Source organism: Corythoichthys intestinalis, chromosome 1 (genome assembly GCF_030265065.1).
Source record: "Corythoichthys intestinalis isolate RoL2023-P3 chromosome 1, ASM3026506v1, whole genome shotgun sequence".
Classification (NCBI taxonomy): Eukaryota; Metazoa; Chordata; class Actinopteri; order Syngnathiformes; family Syngnathidae; genus Corythoichthys; species Corythoichthys intestinalis.
Genome location: NC_080395.1, coordinates 66,609,518 through 66,634,221, shown reverse-complemented (window position 1 = coordinate 66,634,221; position 24,704 = coordinate 66,609,518). Strand labels below are relative to the sequence as shown.

At 38.4% G+C, this 24,704-nt stretch overlaps 1 protein-coding gene across 5 annotated transcripts in view; it reads left to right on the top strand.

The window, feature by feature from the left end:
• Positions 1-24,704, top strand: part of crtc3 (CREB regulated transcription coactivator 3) — a 101,865-nt gene that overhangs the window by 37,172 nt on the left and 39,989 nt on the right. For 3 of the 5 annotated variants that reach the window (XM_057836781.1, XM_057836773.1, XM_057836764.1), the window contains exons 5-6: positions 15,709-15,771; positions 20,721-20,824. In XM_057836781.1, coding sequence (XP_057692764.1) covers positions 15,709-15,771; positions 20,721-20,824 — 167 coding nt within the window. The remainder of the gene's footprint in view (positions 1-15,708; positions 15,772-20,720; positions 20,825-24,704) is intronic. The other 2 variants (XM_057836800.1, XM_057836791.1) reach the window with 1 other exon arrangement.

Genomic DNA, 24,704 nt, shown 5'->3' with positions numbered 1-24,704 from the left:
GAACGGGGAAAAAAATTAAATTGTTATCATTTTACACAAAACTCCAAAAATGGGCCGGACAAAAGTATTGGCACCCTTTGAAAAATCATGTGATGCTTCTCTAATTTGTGTAATTAACACCACCTGTTATTTACCTGTGGCACATAACAGGTGGTGGCAATAACTAAATCATACTTGCAGTCAGTTAAAATGGATTAAAGTTCACTCAACCTCTGTCCTGTGTCCTTGTGTGTACCACATTGAGCATGGAGAAAAGAAAGAAGGCCAAAGAACTGTCTGAGGACTTGAGAAGCAAAATGTTGAGGAAGCATGTGTAATCTCAAGGCTAGTGTGAGAAAGACGGGTCTCCCTCAGAGGTCATGGGTCTTCCAGCAGGACAATGGCCCAAAACAAACTTCAAAAAGCACTAGAAAATGGTTTGAGAGAAAACACTGGAGACTTCTAAAGTTGCCAGCAATAAGTCAAGACCTGAATCCCATAGAACACCTGTGGAGAGATCTGAAAATGGCATCCTTCAAATCTCGGAGACCTGCAGCAGTTGGCCAAAGAAGAATGGTCTAAAATTCCAGCAGAGCATTGTAAGAAACTCAATGATCGATACCGGAAGCAGTTGTTCGCAGTTATTTTGTCTAAAGGTTGTGCTACCAAGAATTAGGCTGAGGGTGCCAATACTTTTGTCCGGCCCATTTTTGGAGTTCTGTGCAAAATAAATGAAGATATTACTACCAAAGCATTTGCAATTGCAATCAGTTTCTGGAAGAAATTGAGCATTATATGTCAGAATTCCAGGGGTGCCAAAACCTTTGGCCAGCAGTGTATCTTAACGTGTTTTAAACAAACTACTGTATTTATTTATTTTTTAAAATTGAATAAAATCTGCGATGGTCTGAAGGAGCAGTTTGAAGCGCGAAGTAACATATGTACAGTGCCTTGCAAAAGTATTCGGCCCCCTTGAATCTTGCAACCTTTCGCCACATCTCAGGCTTCAAACATAAAGATATGAAATTTAATTTTTTTGTCAAGAATCAACAACAAGTGGGACACAATCGTGAAGTGGAACAACATTTATTGGATCATTTAAACTTTTTTAACAAATAAAAAACTGAAAAGTGGGGCGTGCAATATTATTCGGCCCCTTTACTTTCAGTGCAGCAAACTCACTCCAGAAGTTCAGTGAGGATCTCTGAATGATCCAATGTTGTCCTAAATGACCGATGATGATAAATAGAATCCACCTGTGTGTAATCAAGTCTCCGTATAAATGCACCTGCTCTGTGATAGTCTCAGGGTTCTGTTTAAAGTGCAGAGAGCATTATGAAAACCAAGGAACACATCAGGCAGGTCCGAGATACTGTTGTGGAGAAGTTTAAAGCCGGATTTGGATACAAAAAGATTTCCCAAGCTTTAAACATCTCAAGGAGCACTGTGCAAGCCATCATATTGAAATGGAAGGAGCATCAGACCACTGCAAATCTACCAAGACCCGGCCGTCCTTCCAAACTTTCTTCTCAAACAAGGAGAAAACTGATCAGAGATGCAGCCAAGAGGCCCATGATCACTCTGGATGAACTGCAGAGATCTACAGCTGAGGTGGGAGAGTCTGTCCATAGGACAACAATCAGTCGTACACTGCACAAATCTGGCCTTTATGGAAGAGTGGCAAGAAGAAAGCCATTTCTCAAAGATATCCATAAAAAGTCTCGTTTAAAGTTTGCCACAAGCCACCTGGGAGACACACCAAACATGTGGAAGAAGGTGCTCTGGTCAGATGAAACCAAAATTAAACTTTTTGGCCACAATGCAAAACGATATGTTTGGCGTAAAAGCAACACAGCTCATCACCCTGAACACACCATCCCCACTGTCAAACATGGTGGTGGCAGCATCATGGTTTGGGCCTGCTTTTCTTCAGCAGGGACAGGGAAGATGGTTAAAATTGACGGGAAGATGGATGCAGCCAAATACAGGAACATTCTGGAAGAAAACCTGTTGGTATCTGCACAAGACCTGAGACTGGGACGGAGATTTATCTTCCAACAGGACAATGATCCAAAACATAAAGCCAAATCTACAATGGAATGGTTCAAAAATAAATGTATCCAGGTGTTAGAATGGCCAAGTCAAAGTCCAGACCTGAATCCAATGGAGAATCTGTGGAAAGAGCTGAAGACTGCTGTTCACAAACACTCTCCATCCAACCTCACTGAGCTTGAGCTGTTTTGCAAGGAAGAATGGGCAAGAATGTCAGTCTCTCGATGTGCAAAACTGATAGAAACATACCCCAAGCGACTTGCAGCTGTAATTGGAGCAAAAGGTGGCGCTACAAAGTATTGACGCACAGGGGCCGAATAACATTGCGCGCCCCACTTTTCAGTTTTTTATTTGTTAAAAAAGTTTAAATTATCCAATAAATTTTGTTCCACTTCACGACTGTGTCCCACTTGTTGTTGATTCTTGACAAAAAATTAAAATTTTATATCTTTATGTTTGAAGCCTGAAATGTGGCGAAAGGTTGCAAGGTTCAAGGGGGCCGAATACTTTTGCAAGGCACTGTATATTTTTATAAATGGTTTTAAGCACTGCAATGTAATAATTATGATATACTGTAAATGAGATATATACTGTATACGGTACAAGAAAACATTTTTTGTACATGTATACTTGCATATATCTTCACATTTTTAAATAACACATTAGATCCCAGCGGCAACTTCCTTGACTGACACTGATGATGATTGTGATGATGATGATGATAGTGAAGAAACAACTGTGCACTTCGTTGAAGATGACACAATTTAAAGATGTCAAGGAAGCCTACACACAGTACAGTGCACGCTGAAAGTTGTCCCGAGTCTCTACGACCTTCCTAGCGGAAGTTACACCAGAAACCCACAGGCGGTCGAAGGGAGTCGATTGTGGCACCCAACAACGCGGGAGGGTCGACCTTCATTCAGAATTGTCGTCAGATTTCACTCCCTTCCCCAGATATTCCCACTTGATGAGTGGGCTTCAATGTGCGTGTGTACTCCAAAGTGCGCTCTGCGCTTTTGGGGTCCTCAATCAAAATCGTTACAGTACTCGGCAAGGGGCAGGGGTTCCTCAGAAGAGTCTTTTGACTGAGAACAGTCCCGAGTCTTTACGACCTCCCGTTCTAAAGTTATTGCCGCTTGCGTCATGGGCGCAAAACCGCTTGGAATGAGAACTGCGCTGTGTAGTTTTGCACCCCAAATTAAAAAACGATACTCTTCTCAGCGAGGGTTAGGGGGTTCCCTGGAACAGTCTTTTCACGCCGAACACTCCTAGCTGAAGTTACGTCCGAAAAAAACAAATAAAATGGCCGAAAATCCCCCAGTACCTCAAAAATCAGCGAATAACTGGAACTGCAAATTTCAAAGCGCAAATTGGCAAGGGATCTCTACAGACAATTGAATAAAAATTTGTGGTTTTGTAGTCACATACCAGTTTTGAATTATACTCGGTTATGTTGTGATTCTTTTCCCTTCTTGTGTGTTATTTTATTAGCCAGTTAACAATGTTGTATCTAAAAAAAAAACTTCTCAAAGTCAAAGAGAACCTGTATAGTGTTAGTACTGATCCAGAGAAATGTGAAAAAGCTGAACTACCTATACAGTCCAGCAGCTATTTTTGTTCCACTAGTACTTGTAACATGTCCATTTTTGACAAACTTGCACATTAGTAATGCATTAGTAATGCTTTTCTAAAAAGTAGTGTTTATAAGTATAAGTCTGTTGACGTTTTCGAAAGATTGGATACGTGTTTCAATTTAATAGCCACCCAGGGAAATTATCTTTGGTTTGTTTTTCAATGCAGGAACAATTGCCTGGTTCTTTGTCTCCAGGGTGTATGGGGCGGGAAGTGTTTACAACACCAACCACATCTGCATTGCTTTATAGCCAGTACAATCTGGAGAGGATTATTTTTTAAAATTTTTTATTTATTTATTTTTATTTTTTTACAGCTGCAATGCTTTGCAATGACTACTAGTTTTTGCTCAATAATCATTTATGTATAAATTAGTGCAACCAATATCATGAACACAAACATTACACTGGTAAATTCCAGAATAAACATAACCAGTTAAAATTCTGTTAAAAGAGAAAAGTTGCACACAGTATGCTTCTGAATGTTATTGCTTTAAAGTTGTCATAACGGAGGCTGCTTTCAGCATCACATAAATATGATCTTATGGCAAAATCCTTATCCTCTTTATCAACCGTTGACTGTCAATCTGAATGGCTTATATGGATCAAAAGATAGACACGTTCTCATTCTAGGAAGAAAACTACACAATACTGAATTTTCAAATATGATAAGAGTATGACAAAATGTTTTTTTTTTTTTTTTTCATTGTACAATCACACACACCCTAAACTCTTACTGAAAGCAGTCAGTAAGGACATTCCAAAAAATCTTACTGGCTGAGGAGGTAAAATAGACTTTATTGCTATACTTTAGCAATCCAGCACTAAATCGTTCTCAGTCGCCACTCGTTTTCAGCCAACAAATAATGGAAATGAGTTTACAGGATCTCAATAGACACATCACCAGCACAGCTTTGTTGAGCTCAAATGCACTGCCTCTTGCAGCTGTACTCCTTGATGAGGGTGTGAGAACAAAATAAAAGAAGTAGTTGCTTTAATTCCAAGTGTGTTAAGAGCGCATCTAGTAACACATATTACGCAGAGCTGCCTGTTAACTTTGTGTTTGTAATGCTGTGTGACTGAATTGAATGACAATGCTGGTAAAACGCTGTGTACAGAAATCGTATTTTGCATTTAGCTTGTTGTTAGTGTTGAGTTGTGGGGTTGTGTGTCTGCTTGAAGGTCAAACCCATGATCTAGTCCCACGCTCTTCCTCTTCTGTCCAACAATCTTTGGCCTTCTGTTTTTGTACTAGTCTCTCTTGGGATTGAATCTCAGACTAAACTCTCCAAAGTTGATGGCACTGTATTGTAGTATTGCCTTTGAAGGAAAGAGACTTGTAATGTCTTCTTTCCCCTTTTAAAAGATTTTGTGCAACCCTTCGTTTTGGATTTTATTGAAGAGAATGTGTTAGGGCTGGCGGATTTTAGGGTTGACAATGGAGATTTTAAAAATTGTTTGTCGATTTCGATAATCAGCTTTGCCATTTAATCAATCAAACCAGGTGAAAATGCAGTTCCTCTATAATTTGCCAGATAGCAAACACTTCCTCAAAAAGTGTCCGATGTTGATAGTTTGCATTCCGTAAAACAGAAAATTGCATTGGTACTACAGTGCATTATCTTATTCGCTGCCATTAACATTGACAGATGTCAAATCTATTTTAACTGGACTGTCAGTCCTCCCAGTTAAAATAGATTTGAAATATGTCACTGTCAGCGGTGACGAAAAGGTTACATGCAAAATACACTTCACATTCCTTTTTTCCTGAAAAACATTGGAGCTAAGCTTATATATGTAAAATACAAGGCACTTAATGGGCTAACTAAAATAAGCATTGCGTCGCTCTATTTAATTCTCGAAACAATGAATACCCGCGCACCAACACCTCTGGAGTATTCATAGACAAGAAATCTAACATTCACATTAATGATCGTTGTATGCTTTGAAAAACACGTTATATCAATAAAGTTTTATTTTTCTTTTACGCTTCAGTTTTGCTGATCTGCGAAGCGCTACACTGCCTCCCAGTGGTCAAGGTGCCCACACACCTTGCATTATTAAGGGATTTTCTGATTATTAGGGCCCGAGCACTAAGCGTGCGAAGGCCCTATTGTTTTGCAAAGGATTATTATTATTATTATTATTATTATTATTATTATTATTATTATTATTATTCTTTTTTCAGGGCAAATGAAAATGGCCAATTTGGAGGCCTGAACATGCACGAAAAGTCACCAAAATTTGCACAAACGTGCGGCTTTGCGTAAATTTCGATAATCTTGTGTCGTTTTGAAAAAATGTCAAAAAATGGCTCAGTGGCGCCCCCTTGACCCTTAAAATTTTCAAAAAGGCCTCTCCTCTCAGGTTTTCAACGTAGAGCAATGAAATTTGGGGAGTAGATACCTTATGCCTAACTGTTCAAAAAAGCCTCTTGCACCCATATTCCAAATCCAACAGGAAATCGGATATTTTGGATCAAATGTGAAATTTTTATCGGTTCACAGTTTGAGTTTACATTTGGAGGCCTGAACATGCACGAAAACTCACCAAAATTTGCACATACATGCAACTTTGCGTAAATTTTGATAATCTACAAAAAAATTTAACAAAATGGCTCAGTGGCGCCCCCTTGAAATTTTCAAAAAGGCCTTTCCTATTAGGTTTTTTCAACGTAGAACGATGAAATTTGGCAAGTCGATACATTGTGCAAAACTGCTCCAAAAAGTCTCTTGCACCCATATTCCAAACCCAACAGGAAGCCGGAAATTTTGGATCAAATGTGAAATTTTATCGATTTACATTTGAGACCTTGTCGCTGAAGAAAATAGTTGGATAGTCTTCAAAATTGGTCAGACTATTCAGGAGACATATGAGATCTTAAGTTTTCAAAATGGGGAGTTTTCACTCAAGGGTCTGACCTGGGCGTGGTCCCAAAGTCGGCCATTTTTGGGCAAAATACCAAATTCAGAAAATGATTAAAAACTCCGTGATACAACGTTCAATCTTTTTCATTTCTAGCATGTATATGAGATATCCCAGCCTGAACACGACTGCATTGAAATATTACCCATTAGGCCTGGCGCCCCCTAGTGGGAACAGGAAATGGCCTTCTTTACGAGACAGGCTCCTCCTCCAAGGGAAAAAAATCTATTGACCTCAAACCTGTTTCAGGGGAGCCTCAAGACATGTGTTCAGGTCCCTGATGAAAAATATTGAGGTTTCGTTGAAGCGGAGAGGTCCAAACTGGAAGTGAAAATGACCGTCAACAATTTGTCTCGCCAAAAATTTTGAACAGTCATAACTCGGCAGATATGCAACATATCTGCGCCAAACTTTCCGTGTTTGTTGAGAGTCATACCCTGAAGGTTCTTGTAGGGGTCATTTGCATCAACTCTACAGTGCCAACTAGTGGCGACAGAAAGAAGTTTTAAAAAAGGCCTTTCCTATTGGGTTTTTTCAACATAGAGCAAGGAAATTTGGGGAGTAGATACCTTATGCAAAACTGCTCCAAAAAGTCTCTTGCACCCATATTCCAAATCCAACAGGAAATCGGGTATTTTGGATCGAATGTGAAATTTTCATGGGTTCACAGTAAGAGTTTACATTTGGAGGCTTGAATATGCATAAAAACTCACCAAAATTTGCACATACATGCGGCTTTGGATAACGTTCGATAATCTTGCAACGTTACGAAACAATTTAAGAAAATGGCTCAGTGGCGCCCCCTTGAAATTTTCAAAAAGGCCTCTCCATTTAGGTTTTTCTAACATAGAGTGATGAAATTTGGAGAGTCAAAACTTTGTGCAAAACTGCTCCAAAAAGTCTCTTGCACACACATTCCAAATCCTACAGGAAATCGGGTATTTTGGATTGAATGTGAACTTTTTATCGATTTACAGTGTGCACATTTTACACCTTGGCACCTAGGGAATTAGTTTGATCATTCTCAAAATTGGCGAGACTGTTCATGAGGCATATGAAATCTTAAGTTATAAAAATGGTGTGTTTTCATTCACGGGCCTGACCTGGGCGGGGCGCCAAATTCTTCCATTTTTTCGCCAAAACACCAAATTCGGAAAATGACTGATAACACCCTCATACAATGTTAAATCTATTTTAAATCTGGCATGTGTGTGAGGTATACCAGCCTGAGCAGGACTGGATTGAAAATTTACCATTTGTGCCTGGCGCCTCCTAGTGGAAACAGGAAATGCCCTTTTTTACGGGACACACTCCTCCTCTAAAGGGAAAAAACCAATCTACCTCAAACCTGCATAAGGGAAGCCTTAAGACCTGTCTTCAGGTGCCTGATGAAAAATATTGAAGTTTCGTTGAAGCGGAGGGGTCCAAACAGGAAAGTGAAAATGACTGTCAACAATTTTTCTCTCCAAAAACTTTGAACAATCATAACTCGGCAGATATAGAACATATCTGCGCCAAACTTCCCGTGCTTGTTGAGAGTCATACCCTGAAGGAACTTGTAGGGGTCATTTGCATCAACCCTACAGCGCCAACTAGTGGCGATAGGAAGTCACTCGTTTTTCCAAAACATGTCCAGTTCTTTTCATGTTGGTCATTGTAGTTTCAAGACCTATTAAAATACTTTTTTACGGCCCATGTCCACGTGTCTCTGTCTGTTGCCATGACGACCCTTTGTTCGCCATTTAAAGGAAATATTTTTTTTCAGAGACTCAGGCAGCTTATAGAGCCACAATATTTGGCACACTTGGTCGAATTGGCCAAGTTAGAAGATTAATTTTGGTTTTGAATAAGGGCTTGGCTGCACAGCTCAGTAGTGGCTCCTTTTTTGTAGTACTCTCTCCAATAGGGGTTTTTATCTCTTGGGTGTGGGAATGTAATTAGGCGACTTTCGAGCATGTTAGGTTCTAATGAGATGATTAGAGAGGAGGATCTGCCACCACCCTGACCTGCACACAGTCCGAGTTGCGTGACGTCCGAGTTGCGCTAGATTGCGAGGGCCCGTTCAGTCCTGCTTGCAGGCCTAGTTAGGGCCCGAGCACTAGGCGTGCGAAGGCCCTATTGTAATGCAAAGGATTATTATTATTATTAGGGCCCGAGCACTAGGCGTGCGAAGGCCCTATTGTAATGCAAAGGATTATTATTATTATTCTTCTTTTTTCATGGCAAATGAAAATGGCCAATTTGGAGGCCTGAACATGCACGAAAAGTCACCAAAATTTGCACATACGTGCAGATTCGCGTAAAATTTGATAATCTTGCGTCGTTTTGAAAAAATTTCAAAAAATGGCTCAGTGGCGCCCCCTTGACCCTTAAAATTTTCAAAAAGGCCTCTCCTCTCAGGTTTTCAACGTAGAGCGATGAAATTTGGGGAGTAGATACCTTATACCTAACTGTTCAAAAAAGCCTCTTGCACCCATATTCCAAATCCAACAGGAAATCGGGTATTTTGGATCGAATGTGAAATTTTTTCGGTTCACAGTTGGAGTTTACGTTTGGAGGCTTGAAAATGCATGAAAACTCACCAAAATTTGCACATACATTCAACTTTGCGTAAATTTTGATAATCTATAAAAAAAATTAACAAAATGGCTCAGTGGCGCCCCCTTGAAATTTTCAAAAAGGCCTCTCCTATTAGGTTTTTTCAACGTAGAACAATGAAATTTAGTGAGTCGATACATTGTACAAAACTGCTCCAAAAAGTCTCTTGCACCCATATTCCAAACCCAACAGGAAGCCGGAAATTTTGGGTCAAATGCGAAATTTTATCGATTTACATTTGAGACCTTGTCGCTGAAGGATAAAGTTGGATCGTCTTCAAAATTGGTCAGACTATTCAGGAGACCTATGAGATCTTAAGTTTTCAAAATGGTGTGTTTTCATTCAAGGGTCTGGCCTGGGCGTGGTCCCAAAGTCGGCCATTTTTAGGCAAAATACCAAATTCAGAAAATGATTAAAAACTCCGTGGTCCAACGTTCAATCTTTTTCATTTCTAGCATGTTTATGAGATATCCCAGCCTGAACACGACTGCATTGAAATATTACCCGTTAGGCCTGGCGCCCCTAGTGGAAACAGGAAATGGCCTTCTTTACGAGACAGGCTCCTCCTCCAAGGGCAAAAAATCTATTGACCTAAAACCTGTTTCAGGGGAGCCTCAAGACATGTGTTCAGGTGCCTGATGAAAAATATTGAGTTTTCGTTGAAGCGGAGAGGTCCAAACTGGAAGTGAAAATGACCGTCTACAATTTGTCTCGCCAAAAACTTTGAACAGTCATAACTCGGCAGATATGCAACATATCTGCGCCAAACTTTCCGTGTTTGTTGAGAGTCATACCCTGAAGGTTCTTGTAGGGGTCATTTGCATCAACTCTACAGTGCCAACTAGTGGCGACAGAAAGAAGTTTTAAAAAAGGCCTTTCCTATTGGGTTTTTTCAACATAGAGCAAGGAAATTTGGGGAGTAGATACCTTATGCAAAACTGCTCCAAAAAGTCTCTTGCACCCATATTCCAAATCCAACAGGAAATCGGGTATTTTGGATCGAATGTGAAATTTTCATGGGTTCACAGTAAGAGTTAACATTTGGAGGCTTGAATATGCATAAAAACTCACCAAAATTTGCACATACATGCGGCTTTGCATAACGTTCGATAATCTTGCAACGTTACGAAAACATGTAACAAAATGGCTCAGTGGCGCCCCCTTGAAATTTTCAAAAAGGCCTCTCCATTTAGGTTTTTTCAACGTAGAGGGATGAAATTCGGAGAGTCGATACCTTGTACAAAACTGCTCCAAAAAGTCTCTTGCATGCATATTCCAAACCCAACAGGAAATCGGGTATTTTGGATTGAATGTGAAATTTTTATCGATTTACAGTGTGCACATTTTACACCTTGGCACCTAGGGAATTAGTTTGATCATTCTCAAAATTGGCGAGACTGTTCATGAGGCATATGAAATCTTAAGTTATCAAAATGGTGTGTTTTCATTCACGGGCCTGACCTGGGCGGGGTGCCAAAGTCGGCCATTTTTTCGCCAAAACACCGAATTCGGAAAATGACTGATAACTCCCTCATACAACGTTCAATCTATTTTAAATCTGGCATGTGTGTGAGGTATACCAGCCTGAGCAGGACTGGATTGAAAATTTACCATTTGTGCCTGGCGCCTCCTAGTGGGAACAGGAAATGCCCTTTTTTACGGGACACACTCCTCCTCTAAAGGGAAAAAATCAATCTACCTCAAACCTGCATAAGGGAAGCCTTAAGACCTGTCTTCAGGTGCCTGATGAAAAATATTGAAGTTTCGTTGAAGCGGAGGGGTCCAAACAGGAAAGTGAAAATGACTGTCAACAATTTTTCTCTCCAAAAACTTTGAACAGTCATAACTCGGCAGATATACAACATATCTGCGCCAAACTTCCCGTGCTTGTTGAGAGTCATACCCTGAAGGGCCTTGTAGGGGTCATTTGCATCAACCCTACAGCGCCAACTAGTGGCAATAGAAAGTCACTCGTTTTTCCAATACATGTCCAGTTCTTTTCAGGTTGGTCATTGTAGTTTCAAGACCTATTAAAATACTTATTTACGGCACATGTCCACGTGTCTCTATCTGTTGCCGTGACGACCCTTTGTTCGCCATTTAAAGGAAATATTTTTTTTCAGAGACTCAGGCAGCTTATAGAGCCACAATATTTGGCACACTTGGTTGAATTGGCCCAGTTAGAAGATTAATTTGGTTTTGAATAAGGGCTTGGCTGCACAGCTCAGTAGTTGCTCCTTTTTTGTAGTACTCTCTCCAATAGGGTTTTTTATCTCTTGGGTGTGGTAATGTAAATAGGCGACTTTCGTGCATGTTAGGTTCTAATGAAATGATTAGAGAGGAGGATCTGCCACCACCCTGACCTGCACACAGTCCGACTTGCGTGACGTCCGAGTTGCGCTAGATTGCGAGGGCCCGTTCAGTCCTGCTTGCAGGCCTAGTTCATTTTGTATTGTTTATTATTCATTTATTTATTTTGGCATTATTGACTTTTTTATGTGAATATAATATCACATTTAGTGACCCTTTCTTGATGATTCACATTTAACATAATGTAATGTTAATTGAGAAATGAGACATTTCTCCAGTCTTTATTATCCCTGAAGGGGCAGTTTCTTTTAGTTTTCTTTTTTTTTCTTTTTTTAGTGTTAGTGTTCTATGTTTTCATTGTACAGTACGAAATTCCTTAAATCTACCAGTTAAAAAAAAAAGAATAGAAAACTCATGTTTAAGAAAAAGTAAAAAAAAAAAAAAAAAAAAAAGAATTGAGATCAGAAGATATGAAAACAAAAGAATTATGATAATTTTTGGGGGCCAAATTACCCACCTCTGTGCTGCAGTGTATCCCTTTTTAAAAATAACAAGGTGGGTTTAGTGTTGTCGTCTTTCCAAATTACCAGTATATGTCCAAGTAAATACGATATCAAAATATAAGATGTTTTTACAATTTTGCTGTAAAAGTACATTTGAAGTACATTATTTTATTTTTTGCCAAACTGTATCCTACTGCAATAATATAATATGTTCCACCTAGTCTGTTTCTGTTTTAGCCAAAACAGTACATGATTGTGTCCAATAGCTGAGTCATAAATCATTTTCATAACATCCTTAATCCTGATATAATGAATGCTTTATATAACACCAGACGGTAATCAGAGACCACCAAAAATCAAGCTCAAACTGCATAGTGCCATGATATTCATTTCATAAATGTATTATTTCACTAATGGCCACAATTGCTGATTGTGTTTTTCCATTAGTCTTTTTGACAAATAACCTTAGAAATGATAATGAATGATTCGTTTGTGATGAAACTGTAGCATATTTTTAAAAAATCGATGTTTGGGTATGTGAGTTCGATTTCAAAGCATTTCATTGATCCTGTTTATACATTACTTGAATAGCGTACATCCAGGCATATGGGTATTGTAATTTGATTGAAAGCCTTATTTTTAATATGATCTTTTTTCTATTTTTAATATCAACCCACTGGCTATGGCACTGTGTGGGCTTTGCAAGGGGGAGTCACACTAGGGCACGAGTGATCAGACCGAAAGGCAGTTTTCCAGTGCCCATTTGACAGTGCAAACGTCTGTAGCTAACCTCACATCATCTGCTCATGAGGTCTGCTTGTACTTCCCGATGCCAAGTGTTTATTGATTTTCCAGTGAACAAACTAGTTCTCTTTCCGTAAGGTAGAGGACAAGTCGTGCCAACCAGCCCACCAACAAGCTCGCCAATCTTGATGGTCGTGTGAAGATTTTTTCACGCATACACCGCTGTGTTAGGCCCCCTTTTCAACATGCATGCTTGCATGTATTCATAAAATTACATCTTTACATCAAATTACATCACTTGGAGCGGTCTTCCACTAGTCTAGATTTGCGCGGCAAAATTTTTACCACCATAAGCTTTTTCAGTGCTAAACATTGTGTGTCTTAGCCAATTTCGGGCATTTTGACTGATCTTTCAAAGTCCAGTAGTTTTATGATCATGTAAACATGGAGGCTATCAAATGAAAGATTTGGCTACCTTCTTTCAGTGGTTAAAATAAAAGGCTGCTTCTTTTTACTGTTTTTAGTAATGGCCTATCTTTCAGTCATTTTCCAATATCGGAGAAGAAGAATGGGTGAAATGGCCTTTTTGCAGAACTGTATTGTCGGCAGAAGTTACATCATTTTCATAAAATAGTTTTTTCCCATGGTAGGTCAAAATGAGTGCCCTGGTTCGACATACACAGCTGACAACTGATTGCAATAGCCTTTCAAAGGTGGACTGCTTGCAAAAGACGTGGATCTAAATGCGGCAAGCACAATACTTTGTCACTTTGTTGCACCCACCCACTCAACTCGACTGAGAGTCAACAAATACAGAAACATATCCCCACATTTTAAGTAAGCACGAGTCAGCTGGCTCCCATGCAGCCCTGAAGCTAGTACACTGGCTCCCATGCAGCTAGAAGCTAGTACACCACATCTCATGTTATTATGTAAATTTCATATTTCTCCAATTTTTCTTAAAAACCTGATGCAAAAGAGAATCTGCATTATTTTAAGTCATCAACCTTTAGATAATAAGTCGAATAATATAATATAATGATAAGGTTATTTCTTAGAAATTTTGAAAATGTGAGAATGCAAATCATTGGTCCTGGATAATCAGATAAAAATTTTATGAATATATATTAAAAAAAAAAAAAAACATTTCAAACTATTTACATGCATGACCAAACAGGGTTGTAAATCAATCTGTATTAGGGCTGCAGCTATCGATTATATTGGTAGTCGATTAATCGATGAACTAGTTAGTTCGAATAATCGGATAAGGACCATGAAAAATTAAAATACCTGAGCTGAGCCTCAAATAGTATAAAAATAAATAAATAAATAAATAAATGAGGATCTATGTACAACCAAAACACAATTGGCTAATTTACAGAGCAAAAGTCCGCTACCTTAAACGCTATAAAATGCTAACTTTTTTTTTTTTTTTTTTTTTTTTTACAATACTCTTAACAAATGGTTTAGACACATATCCCCACCAAAAATGGCTAAATATACTTATAAACTAAATTATGAATGCAATCAAAAAAAAACATGAGCTCAAACAACAACCTAGCTTATGTTGGACTTAAACAGATAGCAGATGGATTCAGCCATATGTAATGAGGCAGACCAGAGTGCAGTGTGTTGACCCAAATCAATAAAACTAAATGCAAACACTTTCAAAATTAACAATCACAACCCCACTTTAATTAAACGAATACTCGAAGCAGCAAAATTTAATTCCAATCTTTTTTTTTTTTTCAATCGAATACTCGAGGTAATTGATTAATCGTTGCAGCACTAATCTGTATGTAACTTTCCAAAATGTAACGCATAGCATGTAATTTCCACACAAACCCCACAATCCAGTAACTTTTCGCGTGCCTTCTTTGAAGCTCTTTCCAGGTGCTTTCTACCTCTAAAGTAAGATAATGTTCAAGTATTTCACTTCACTACTGAAGTTATGAATATCCTCCTCATTCCAAAAGCGGTTCTTGTAGGTTTTCACCATCTATTACAACTACTATAGTTCCTGTGCTCCAAAGACCAAGACTTCTTGCAGGGTTCCCGCAGGGTCTCAAAAAGTCTTAAAAGCATTGAATTTATGATTTTGGAAATATTACCTTAAAAAGTCCTGAAAAAGTATTGAATTTTCATATCAGTGTGTTCTTTGTGTGTCATTTCTCCTCAAAGTGTCCTTTGTCATTTTACTTGGAGTAAATAACGTAACATAAATAAACGGGGCGGAGAAGCCAATCATGGAAAATCCAGTCCAGGGTCAAAATTGTTGATTTCAAGCACTGATGGATTATGGGATCTTGTGTAGTTCTTCTGACTTGCTAAACCAAGTCAAAACAGCGTTGTGCTTACTGAAAAATAGCTACAAATATGGCTGCTTCTTCAATTTGGTGTGCCGTGCAACCAACCCGAAAAGATCACTATTATTATACAGATCGATGTCACTCTCCCTCCTGCATGCTCCCGTTGACTCTCATTCATGTCCCGTCCCTATCACGGAATAATAAAATTATTAATCCTGTCCTGCGGGATTCCCGTGCCATGACAAAATGTTATGCTCCACACTACACAAATGCAGATTTTTTTTTTACACTCAGCTTTACATTTCATATGAGAGATGGGGAAATGTAAATTCAACGAAACCTGGCTGAGTAAACAATCCTTTCACGTTTGGCTCAAACCAGTGGATGGCAGTGCCGGAAAAAAATGATTACGAACGTGATTGGCTGTATGTAACTGTAGCTAGTGATGTAAGTTTGTCGAGGGCGAATCGACAAACTCAACTAGTGCAACCTCTTGTTTTTAACCCAAGTCATGACTTGAGGCAACATTTTTTACATTTAGTAGGGGCTCAAATTTGAGCAAAACTATGATTCTTCTGTCTTGTTCCAGAGACTTTCTGCATTTTTACAAAGTTGCCCGTCTATGCTTAACTCCAAATACATTTGTTTCTTTTGAAGGGATCAGCCCCCGTGGAGTGAGGAAAAGCGGCCTGGGTATAGATTAATATCACAACTCAACAGGTGACCCTTGACCCCTCTCCCCCTCTATTGTCACTTTGCTGAAGTCTATTGTGACTGATTCATCCCTTGCTCACATAACAACCAACGTCTTGTTTTATTGCCACATTTTTTGGCTAGACAATTTCTTGCTTTTCTCATATTTTGATTACCTCAGCTTCGTTTTTAACATCACAATAAACCTCTTTCCTCTGAGGCACTAAAGGCAACCAGCTTTTAAGTATTATCTGTTGTGATGATTTGTTCAATAATTTCTCCTTCGCAATTGTTTCCTGCCTTCAACACTGTTTGATACCTGAGATAATAATAGTTTCTTTTTCTTTCTTACTAACACAGCTTCAGGAGTCAAGCAAGTTCTTCAAGCTTACATTGAGCATCATGATTTACATTTTGTTTTGTTTTTGCTCTTTGTTTATGTTTGCCTTTTGATATACTGTATATACTAATCCAACAAGGAGTCTGTTGGACTGTTTCACTTTATGGGTAAATTACACACATGGGCAAAATAGTTGGTAGCCTTCTGTTGTAGAAAGACGGGGGGTGATGGTACCCTTCACTTGATATTTGTTTGCGAGACCTTCGAGGCAACAACTTAAGTCAAATAGTCAATGTGCACCAGAATGTTGGCTGCCAACTTGTGGGCAACCTGCTCCAAATAACTTAGGTGTAGAGGGCACCTTCTCCAGATGCATTGTAGTTCCTCTCTCCGATGATGTACAATAGAATTTAGAACATTGCTTATAGAAGACCACCACTATCATAGTCCAATGTATTGTTTTTATCCATTGTTGCTTTTTTGTTCTTTGATTTGTAGGTCATTATCCTGTTAGATAACACATGACCTCTCACTGAGACCAATTCCTTTAACAATAAGCAGCAAAATTCTCTATAACAGGGGATCCACAGGGTCTTAAAAAGTCTTAAATCTAATACTTTGATTTTAAGGCCTTAAACTATGTAAAATTCTAAAAGGTCTTAAATACAATTTTGAAAAGTGTTAAAGATCAATTGATTGATTTATGAGGACGCTCTAATGTAACTGCAGAGCGGAACTACCTGTGCTGCTTGGCCATAATTTATCGAACACAAACAAGTTTTGCTGTGCGCGCAGTTGTGCTCTGTAGCTTAGTTAGTACAGTCATAGCGGAGAAAATTTAACCGATTTACAGTAGTTACATATGTGGATAAGTGCAAATTTAATGATTTCTGGCTTGAGAACGTACAGTTCAGAGCATGGTTGAAGCCGCTGGAGGGAAACCCATCTGAAGCACACTGCAATTTGTATGAGAAAATTTTAAAACTTGGAATATCGGGTGTCATGGCATTGGAATCTCATTATAAATCTGAAAAACACAAGACGGTCATAAATTGCCAGCAGCAAATACAGTTTGTAGTTCACATGTTGGTTCAGGAAAGAGAAAGTTCTAGTTCTAGTGTTAAACATTTTGTATCACAGTGTGAAAGAGGTGGGAATAAATTCATCTTTTGTATGTTTTTTGCCGGTATCGATGCGAAATGGGTTTTAAATTTTATTCATTGTGGTCTTTTAAAAGTCTTATATCTGGCTTGTTGAACCCCACCGAGACCCTGTATAAGTTCCAAATGTAGGAGAACAACTCCAGAATATACAGTAACTGAGCCTCCTCCATGTTTTTTTTTTTTTTTTTTTTTTTTAAAGATATCCTGTTATTTTCTTTCCTTTTATCTATTTTGACAAGCAAAGTTTCTGCCATAATGTTCTCGTGATGATTCCCCGTTTTTTTTTTCCTCACGAGAAGTATATCAACACTTTTGCCTTAACCATGTGTACAAAAAAAAAAAACTGAAAAACCTGAAAAAAAAAAAAAAAACTGAACTCTGGGGCTGCATTTCTGCACCTGTCACACAGAGTACAAAGAAATCTGGCTATCAAGGATAAAATTAAAAGCAATGAATGTGTTTCATTAGTTTTAATTTCAGTAAATGTTTATGCACTTGAAGTTACTCATTATTTTAATGTAAAACTGTGGGTTTTACGTTCTTTAACAAAAAAGTACCGGCTATTTTTTCCACACATATACGTGTTGTTAAATGTTTTAAGTGGCCACGCCCAGGAAAACTCAACACTAAATGTCCAATTTCCATTCATATGTGTCCATTCATAAATACAGTGAGGAGCAGAAGTATTTGCACCACTTGTGATTTTGCAAGTTCACCCACTTAGAAAATAGATAGAGCTCTTAAATTTCAATCATAGATGCATTTCCACTTATAGAGACATAATCTAAAAAAAAAAGTATTTGTACCTCTGAGAAAAGCAGTGCTAATATTTTGTGCAGAAGCCTTTGTTTGCAGTTACAGTGGTTAGATGCTTTCTGTAGTTCTTCACCAGGTTTTCACATATGGAAACAGCTTGTGGCCCTTTCATCCACACTAATCTTCTCTAGATCCGTCAGGGTTTGGGGCTATCATTGGGAAACACGACGTTTCAGCTCCATCCAAAGATTTTCTATTGGATTGAGGTCTGGAAACTGGCTAGGCCACTCCTCAACGCAGCCACTCCTTGGTCAGCTTGGCTGTGTGCTTCGGATCATTGTCATGTTGGAAGATCCAGCTACGACTCATCTTCAAGTCTCTGACTGAGGGAAGGAGGCTCTGGCTCAAAACCTGACTATACATTCCACCATTTATCCTCTGCGTCATACAGTACAGTGGCCCTGTACCTTTTGCCGAAAAGCAGCCTCAAAGCCTGAGGTTTCCACCCCCATACTTCACAGTGGGGATGGTGTTCTTGGGATTGTACTCATCTTTCTTTTTCCTCCACACACGACGAGTAAAGTTTGCACCAAAAAGTTCTACTTCGGTCTCATCTGACCACATGACATTCTCCCATGACCCCTCAGCATCATTCAGATGGTCCCTGGCAAACTTCAGATGGGCCTCCACCTGTACTGGCTTCAACAGGGGAACCTTCTGAGCAATGCATGATTTTAAACCATTGTACCGGAATATTCTACAGACGGTAGCCTTTGAAACTGCATCCAGCTCTCTTCAGGTCATTGACCAGCTCCTGTCGTGTAGTTCTAGGCTGAGCCCTCACTTTTCTCATCATGAGTGATGCCCTACGAGGAAAGTTTTACATGGAGCCCCAGTTCAAGGTAGATTATCAGTCATGTTTATCCTTTTCCATTTTCTAACAATTGCTGCAATTGTTAATTTATTTTCACCAAGCTGCTTTTCAGTTATCCCATAGCCTTTTCCAGCTTTGTGCAGCTCAACAACTTTTTTCTCAGGTGTCTTTCAAAAGCTCTCTGGTCTTTCCGAAAACAGCAGTTGGATTATGATTGAATGTGGGGTGCACGAGTGACAATAATGAGCTCAAACAAGTGGTGGGTGTATGGTTAATCATGGGGTAAAGGTGGCCTTTTTAAGGTAGACTGACAACTCTTAATGCCATAATTATTGCTGATTCTCAGGGGTACAAATATTTATGAACCCCAGTAAATTACAAACGTTTTTATTATGTCTACTAGTATAAGAGTGGAACTGCTTCTATGAATTGATTTTCAGAGCTCTACCTATTTTCTAAGTGGGTGAATGATTTTGCAAAATCACCAGGGGTGCAAATACTTCTGCTCCTCACTGTATATCCTATTTTACTATGAAGCCATGAATTGTAAAACCTGTTGTCAATTTCATTGGCACTACAGATAGGGCTACATGTAAAATCTAAAAATGATTTTCTGTTGCTGGTCTACAACTATAGAACGACCTGCCTTTGTACATCAGATAAGCAGCCCCTCTCCATTAAAAAAAAAAAAAAAAAAAAAAAAAAAAAAAAAAACCTACCTCAAACCTGTTATTATTCTTCAGGTTTCCCACAGCTCAAGTTTGCGTCTGGGCTGTGTCCTACATTTTTTTTTTTTTTTTTTTTTTTTTTTTTTTTTTTTTGGGATCATTTATTCATTTATTAGTTCATTTTATTACGCTGTTGAAATTTTCATGTAATGTCACATTATCTTATATCCGACTTCTCTTTATGTAGCTTGACTTGTACTTGATTTGAGTTGAGTAAAAGAAGGACAAATGTTTGATATTGACTAATACTGTTACCCAAGATAAGTGACCAATTTGTTTCGTTTTAATGCAAAAACCTTTTGATAATTCATGCTGTTTTAAAATCTAATCGTTAGTAAATGTGATCTTGTGATCATTTATTGAATTTGATGAAATTGTGATCCTTTATTGATCATACCAATTAGAAGTTTCGATTCAGGGTGTACCTCGCCTACTGCCCATAGTTAGCTAGGATAGGCTCCAGCAACCCGCGACCTGCTCAGAAAATGAATAACTAAATGAATAGTTACATATTCACTAGACATGTCCTGGAGACATAGTTGAAAAACAGTTATTGACCCTTTTAGTAACAATACAATAGTGTATAGACCTAACTAGATGACTGTCAAAGCCTAGGATTTAGCATTATATATTGAGGAGAACTTATGAACGTTTATAACGTGTGTCGTTAATTTATATTGGATATTGATAATGAAAAGCACAAATTTCTTGGACCTATTTTAAGAATATCTACTTGTATTCATACAGCTACAGTATACAGTATTCTCAGGAGTTATCCATTCAAGATTTGAATTTTCTTTCTTCCTTTCTTCTTTTTTTTGCAAGGGTTTGCGCCATTGCACAAACTTTACACAGTAATAACACTAAAGTGGTAAATGTTTGAAGTGTAGCGTTCTCGCTGTCATTTTATAGGTGACAAAAATGTAACTATGAGCCAAAAATTTATCTTTACCACTTACTGACATTTATTTGTGTGATTTTATGTTTTTTTAGTCAACATGAACGGACAGAGTAATGTGGAGGAAGCAAAATGACTCACTGATCTTGCTGCCCTAGGAAATGATCTGCCTCTGTCCAAGGTGCTAGATCATATTTATTCTCTTCCTCCTACACAGAACCAACTCAGACTCTGCTCTTCATACAAGTGCTATGAATCCAAACCCTCAGGACCCCTTCAGCGTGAACCAGCAGATGAGTCGAGGTCCCCCACAGCGCAATGGTGAGAGTAGCACTTAAACACACTGAGGCACTAGATGCTCATGTGTTTCCTCATGTGATTTTTGGTTGTGATTTGCATTAAATCCCCACTCTGTTGCAGTTCAGTGTTTATTATTATAATTATCAAGTATTGTTGCGGTTTTTACTCTATTTTTGTGGTTGTTTGTACCGTGTTATTTTTCTGTTGAACCCTATAAGACCACGAGAGATCCGCCTGAAAATTCAGCTGCCGAAATTTTTCGTCCGAAATATGACTAAAAATGGGATTTCAGTTTCACTCCGAAACAGGTGTTTCACCAAAATAATATTACAAAAGCCGGAAATTGCATTAGTGCAAACATATAGCTCAGTAATGTGGATGTCTCTTGCTGCTAGAGACAAACATGTCTGGCGTGTGTTCAGCTATTCACACTTACAGTGGAACAGCAACAACGTTTTCGCTTCCCATGATTAGATTTTTTTTTCTTCTTGCCCTCTTTTGCGCAGCTAACTAAAGAGTTAAGCAACCCCAATGCATCTCTAATTACAACAGTCACTCGTCGTCTTCGAAGCAAATAAGTTTAGACTGAGAGTTAACACAATGAAAACGAAACTATAGGACGCTGTCAACGCACATTTCACTTAGGTCTAGTTGTAGCATGTGTATTCTGTAGTGACTTTACTTGACCCGCGTTATAAAGAGTCTTACTTGGATGTGGGAAGGCAGTATGACAAAATGCTGCAGCTCAGTGTAATAAAGCAGAAAAGCTGCCATTCATTAAAAATAAACTGCCACTTTACCTTAAAAAGTACATTTTTCTTTTCTGCTTATCATATATTTATAGAAAATCATTTAATTATTATTGTACTGTGGGTCATGTTAAATATTTATTTTTATCTTATTTTGTGTTGTGCGTTGTTGAAATGTCAGTATCAAATAAACTTTTTTGTAATTCTAAGAATTCTAAGAATTCCAGTTTAAAAAAATCAATAAATAACATGAAAAAAATAAAAAATATGAATAATAATTGGCTTAATTGTGCTTTTTATATATGAATATTATTTTTTGAATTATAATTGTTTTCAGTTTTCTTATACAGTGGTACCGACAAAATTAATAGGTTCTTGTAGTAGTTTCGTTATTTGAAAATTCGGTTGGTAGAAACATGTTTTTGTAAATGCCCTAATCTGATCCAAGCCCCCCAAAATTCAGACATAAATATTTAAATGCATCAAAAGATGTAACAAATACATGTTACAATTTATTATTGCACAATAAACATAACATCAGAGTTGTGCATAATGTAAAAAAACAAGAATAGAGTAAAGAATAAAAATTAATACACTTATGTAAAGCTGTCGGAACACGATTGACGATGACGCTGATACACGCATACACATACAGTAGAGGTCCCTCTTAGCCAATTGGATGCCGGGAATGCTTGGCAATAGCCAATGGCAGAGCAGCTATAAGTATGTTATGTTCAGTAAATTTTGGGAGCTGCGAGTGCCAGCCATACTGTATTTTTGCCTTTCGTATAACAAGAGGCAATATTTTCCCGTTTAGGCGTGTCTTAAAGGGAAAGTTCAAAATTTTTGACATTAGGCTTAATCTTTAAGTTAGCGGGCGTTTAATTAGTCTGTGGAGTTGATTTCAACAAACTCTGTGCAGTTAGTTAGTTATTAGTTTCAGGGCTCCGGAGTGGCTACGCATGAAAATCACAGATGACCCATGCAATCAGTAGTGTTGGCTATATTTTCAGGATGAAGTTATTAAAACTTACCATTGCATGTCAATAACTGCACTATGAACAGCAACATTTGGAATGCAGTAGCTTTGTAGGTAACAGGCTGCAGAGCGAAGTGATATTTTTTCCACCATTGTGTTTATGTCATAGCCAGCAGCAAGTATCCACAGTTTGTATTGTTCTTTGTTCTTCGTAGGGAATTTGTGGAAACTCTTAATTTGCCCATTTATTCTGTTTCCACAGCCTCTAAATGCATGTTTGACTATGTTGCCATTCTTCAGTCAAGACTCTGTAGCATTCAGAAAGGGAGAAAATCAGAGTTTTCCGACTTCCGACCAGGATGAATATCATTGGAACTAGAGATGTCCCGATCCAATATTTGGATCGGATCGGACGCTGATATGGGCAAAAAAAATGTGCATCGGTATCGGATCGGGACACGGGAAAAATTCCAATCCAGACTTCCGATCCAGTGTTTTTTAAAAGTCCGGTCCAGGTTTTCCAGCGCACCGATATACATAATCCATTCCAGTTTTTGCTTCGGTTTCCCTAAAATCCGCACCGCATTTTACGGCACACCTTCAGCACACAACATTTACATTACCGTCTCCCAATTTACCGAGAGACTTTATCGGTAAAAATGTCAGCTGTGTGGGATCATTTCACCTTAAAGGACGACAAAGACGAAGAGGCAGAGAGCAACATATGCCACAATAAAGTCAAGCGTAGTGGTAAAGCTGTAAGAAGTTTTAATGCAACCAACCTAATCAAGCATTTAGCGAAATACCACCACAAACAATATGAGGAGTATGTTAAGAAAACCGAAGACAAAAAGAAAGGTCCTGCGCAACTAACACTGGCAGAAACTTTTGCTATGCGTGACAAACTGGCACTCGACAGTCCCAAAGCCCAGAGAATAACAAGAGTCATTGCCGAAGAATTCATTCTGGATGACGAGCCATTATCTCATGTGAGTAAAGATGCACCATCCAACACGCGATTCGGCCGCTGAAGATTCGAGAACGATTCACAAACATCCAAATTCCGATTATTGACATATGTCAAGTAAAGTGGAACTAATACACAGCGCGGTCTTCGGGACGCAATGAGAAACTGACCGCATTGCGTCCTGAAAGTAAACATAACTTGTCTTAGACCCGGGTAATGCCAACGCTCAACTCACAGCTTTAGCTCAACTCATGCCGCTGGATAAAAAACACAAGAATACCTGACTTCTGCTGACAGCCGCAACAAACTACGTCAACGTCGTTTTACTGGAGATAATAGATATCATATCTATATAGAACCAGATGCTACACGACAGACTCGACTGCGTTAGCAACATTGAAGTATTGAAAACCAGATGCGTTAGTAAACAGCCGCCATCTTAAAGCAGAAGACTTCCCTAGTAGGCTGTTGTGAACCTTCCAAACGAACCTAATTAACTTTTTATCTAAAATACTCCTAAATCGGCAAAATCTTGACTTGAATCTATCTTCAAAACAGTTTTAAAACTTTCATATGTCGAAAGTAGACAGAAGGGAAATTATGGAATAACGGGAGCAATTTTAACAACTTTAACAGTTGATTCGCAAAATTAAATGAATTGAATGTAGTTTAAAGCTGCTGATACAGAATGGGGACTTGAGTATTTTATTTACTGTTTTAAAATGTTAACTTGATTATTTAACTATTTAAACCTGAGAGGCATTTTATACAATTTTTGTAACTAATGCACGAAACATTAAAAGCATCTAATAGCTTGGGGGATTTGTGGGATTTTCCACTGAGGTTGTTGGTGTGTTTTGCTTTTTTAAGACAGTTTACAATATTATTTGCACGTTTTACTGACTGACTATGCCATTTCTGTTTGTTATTTATAATGTTTTGTGTTTGTCATTGAATAAACAGGTCAGTTTCTTGTTACCAACCTTTGTGTGTTATTCAAACTCACCTAATTCAGCTGGCTACTTATTATCAAGGGTACTAAAACCTTTTTCAACATGAGTCTGACAATTAAGTAAGGAGGCTAAATAACTTTAAACTTTAACACATGCTCAGATAGGTCGGTATCGGTATCGGATCGGAAGTGCATAACAATATCGGTATCGGATCGGAAGTGCAAAAACCTGGATCGGGACATCCCTAATTGGA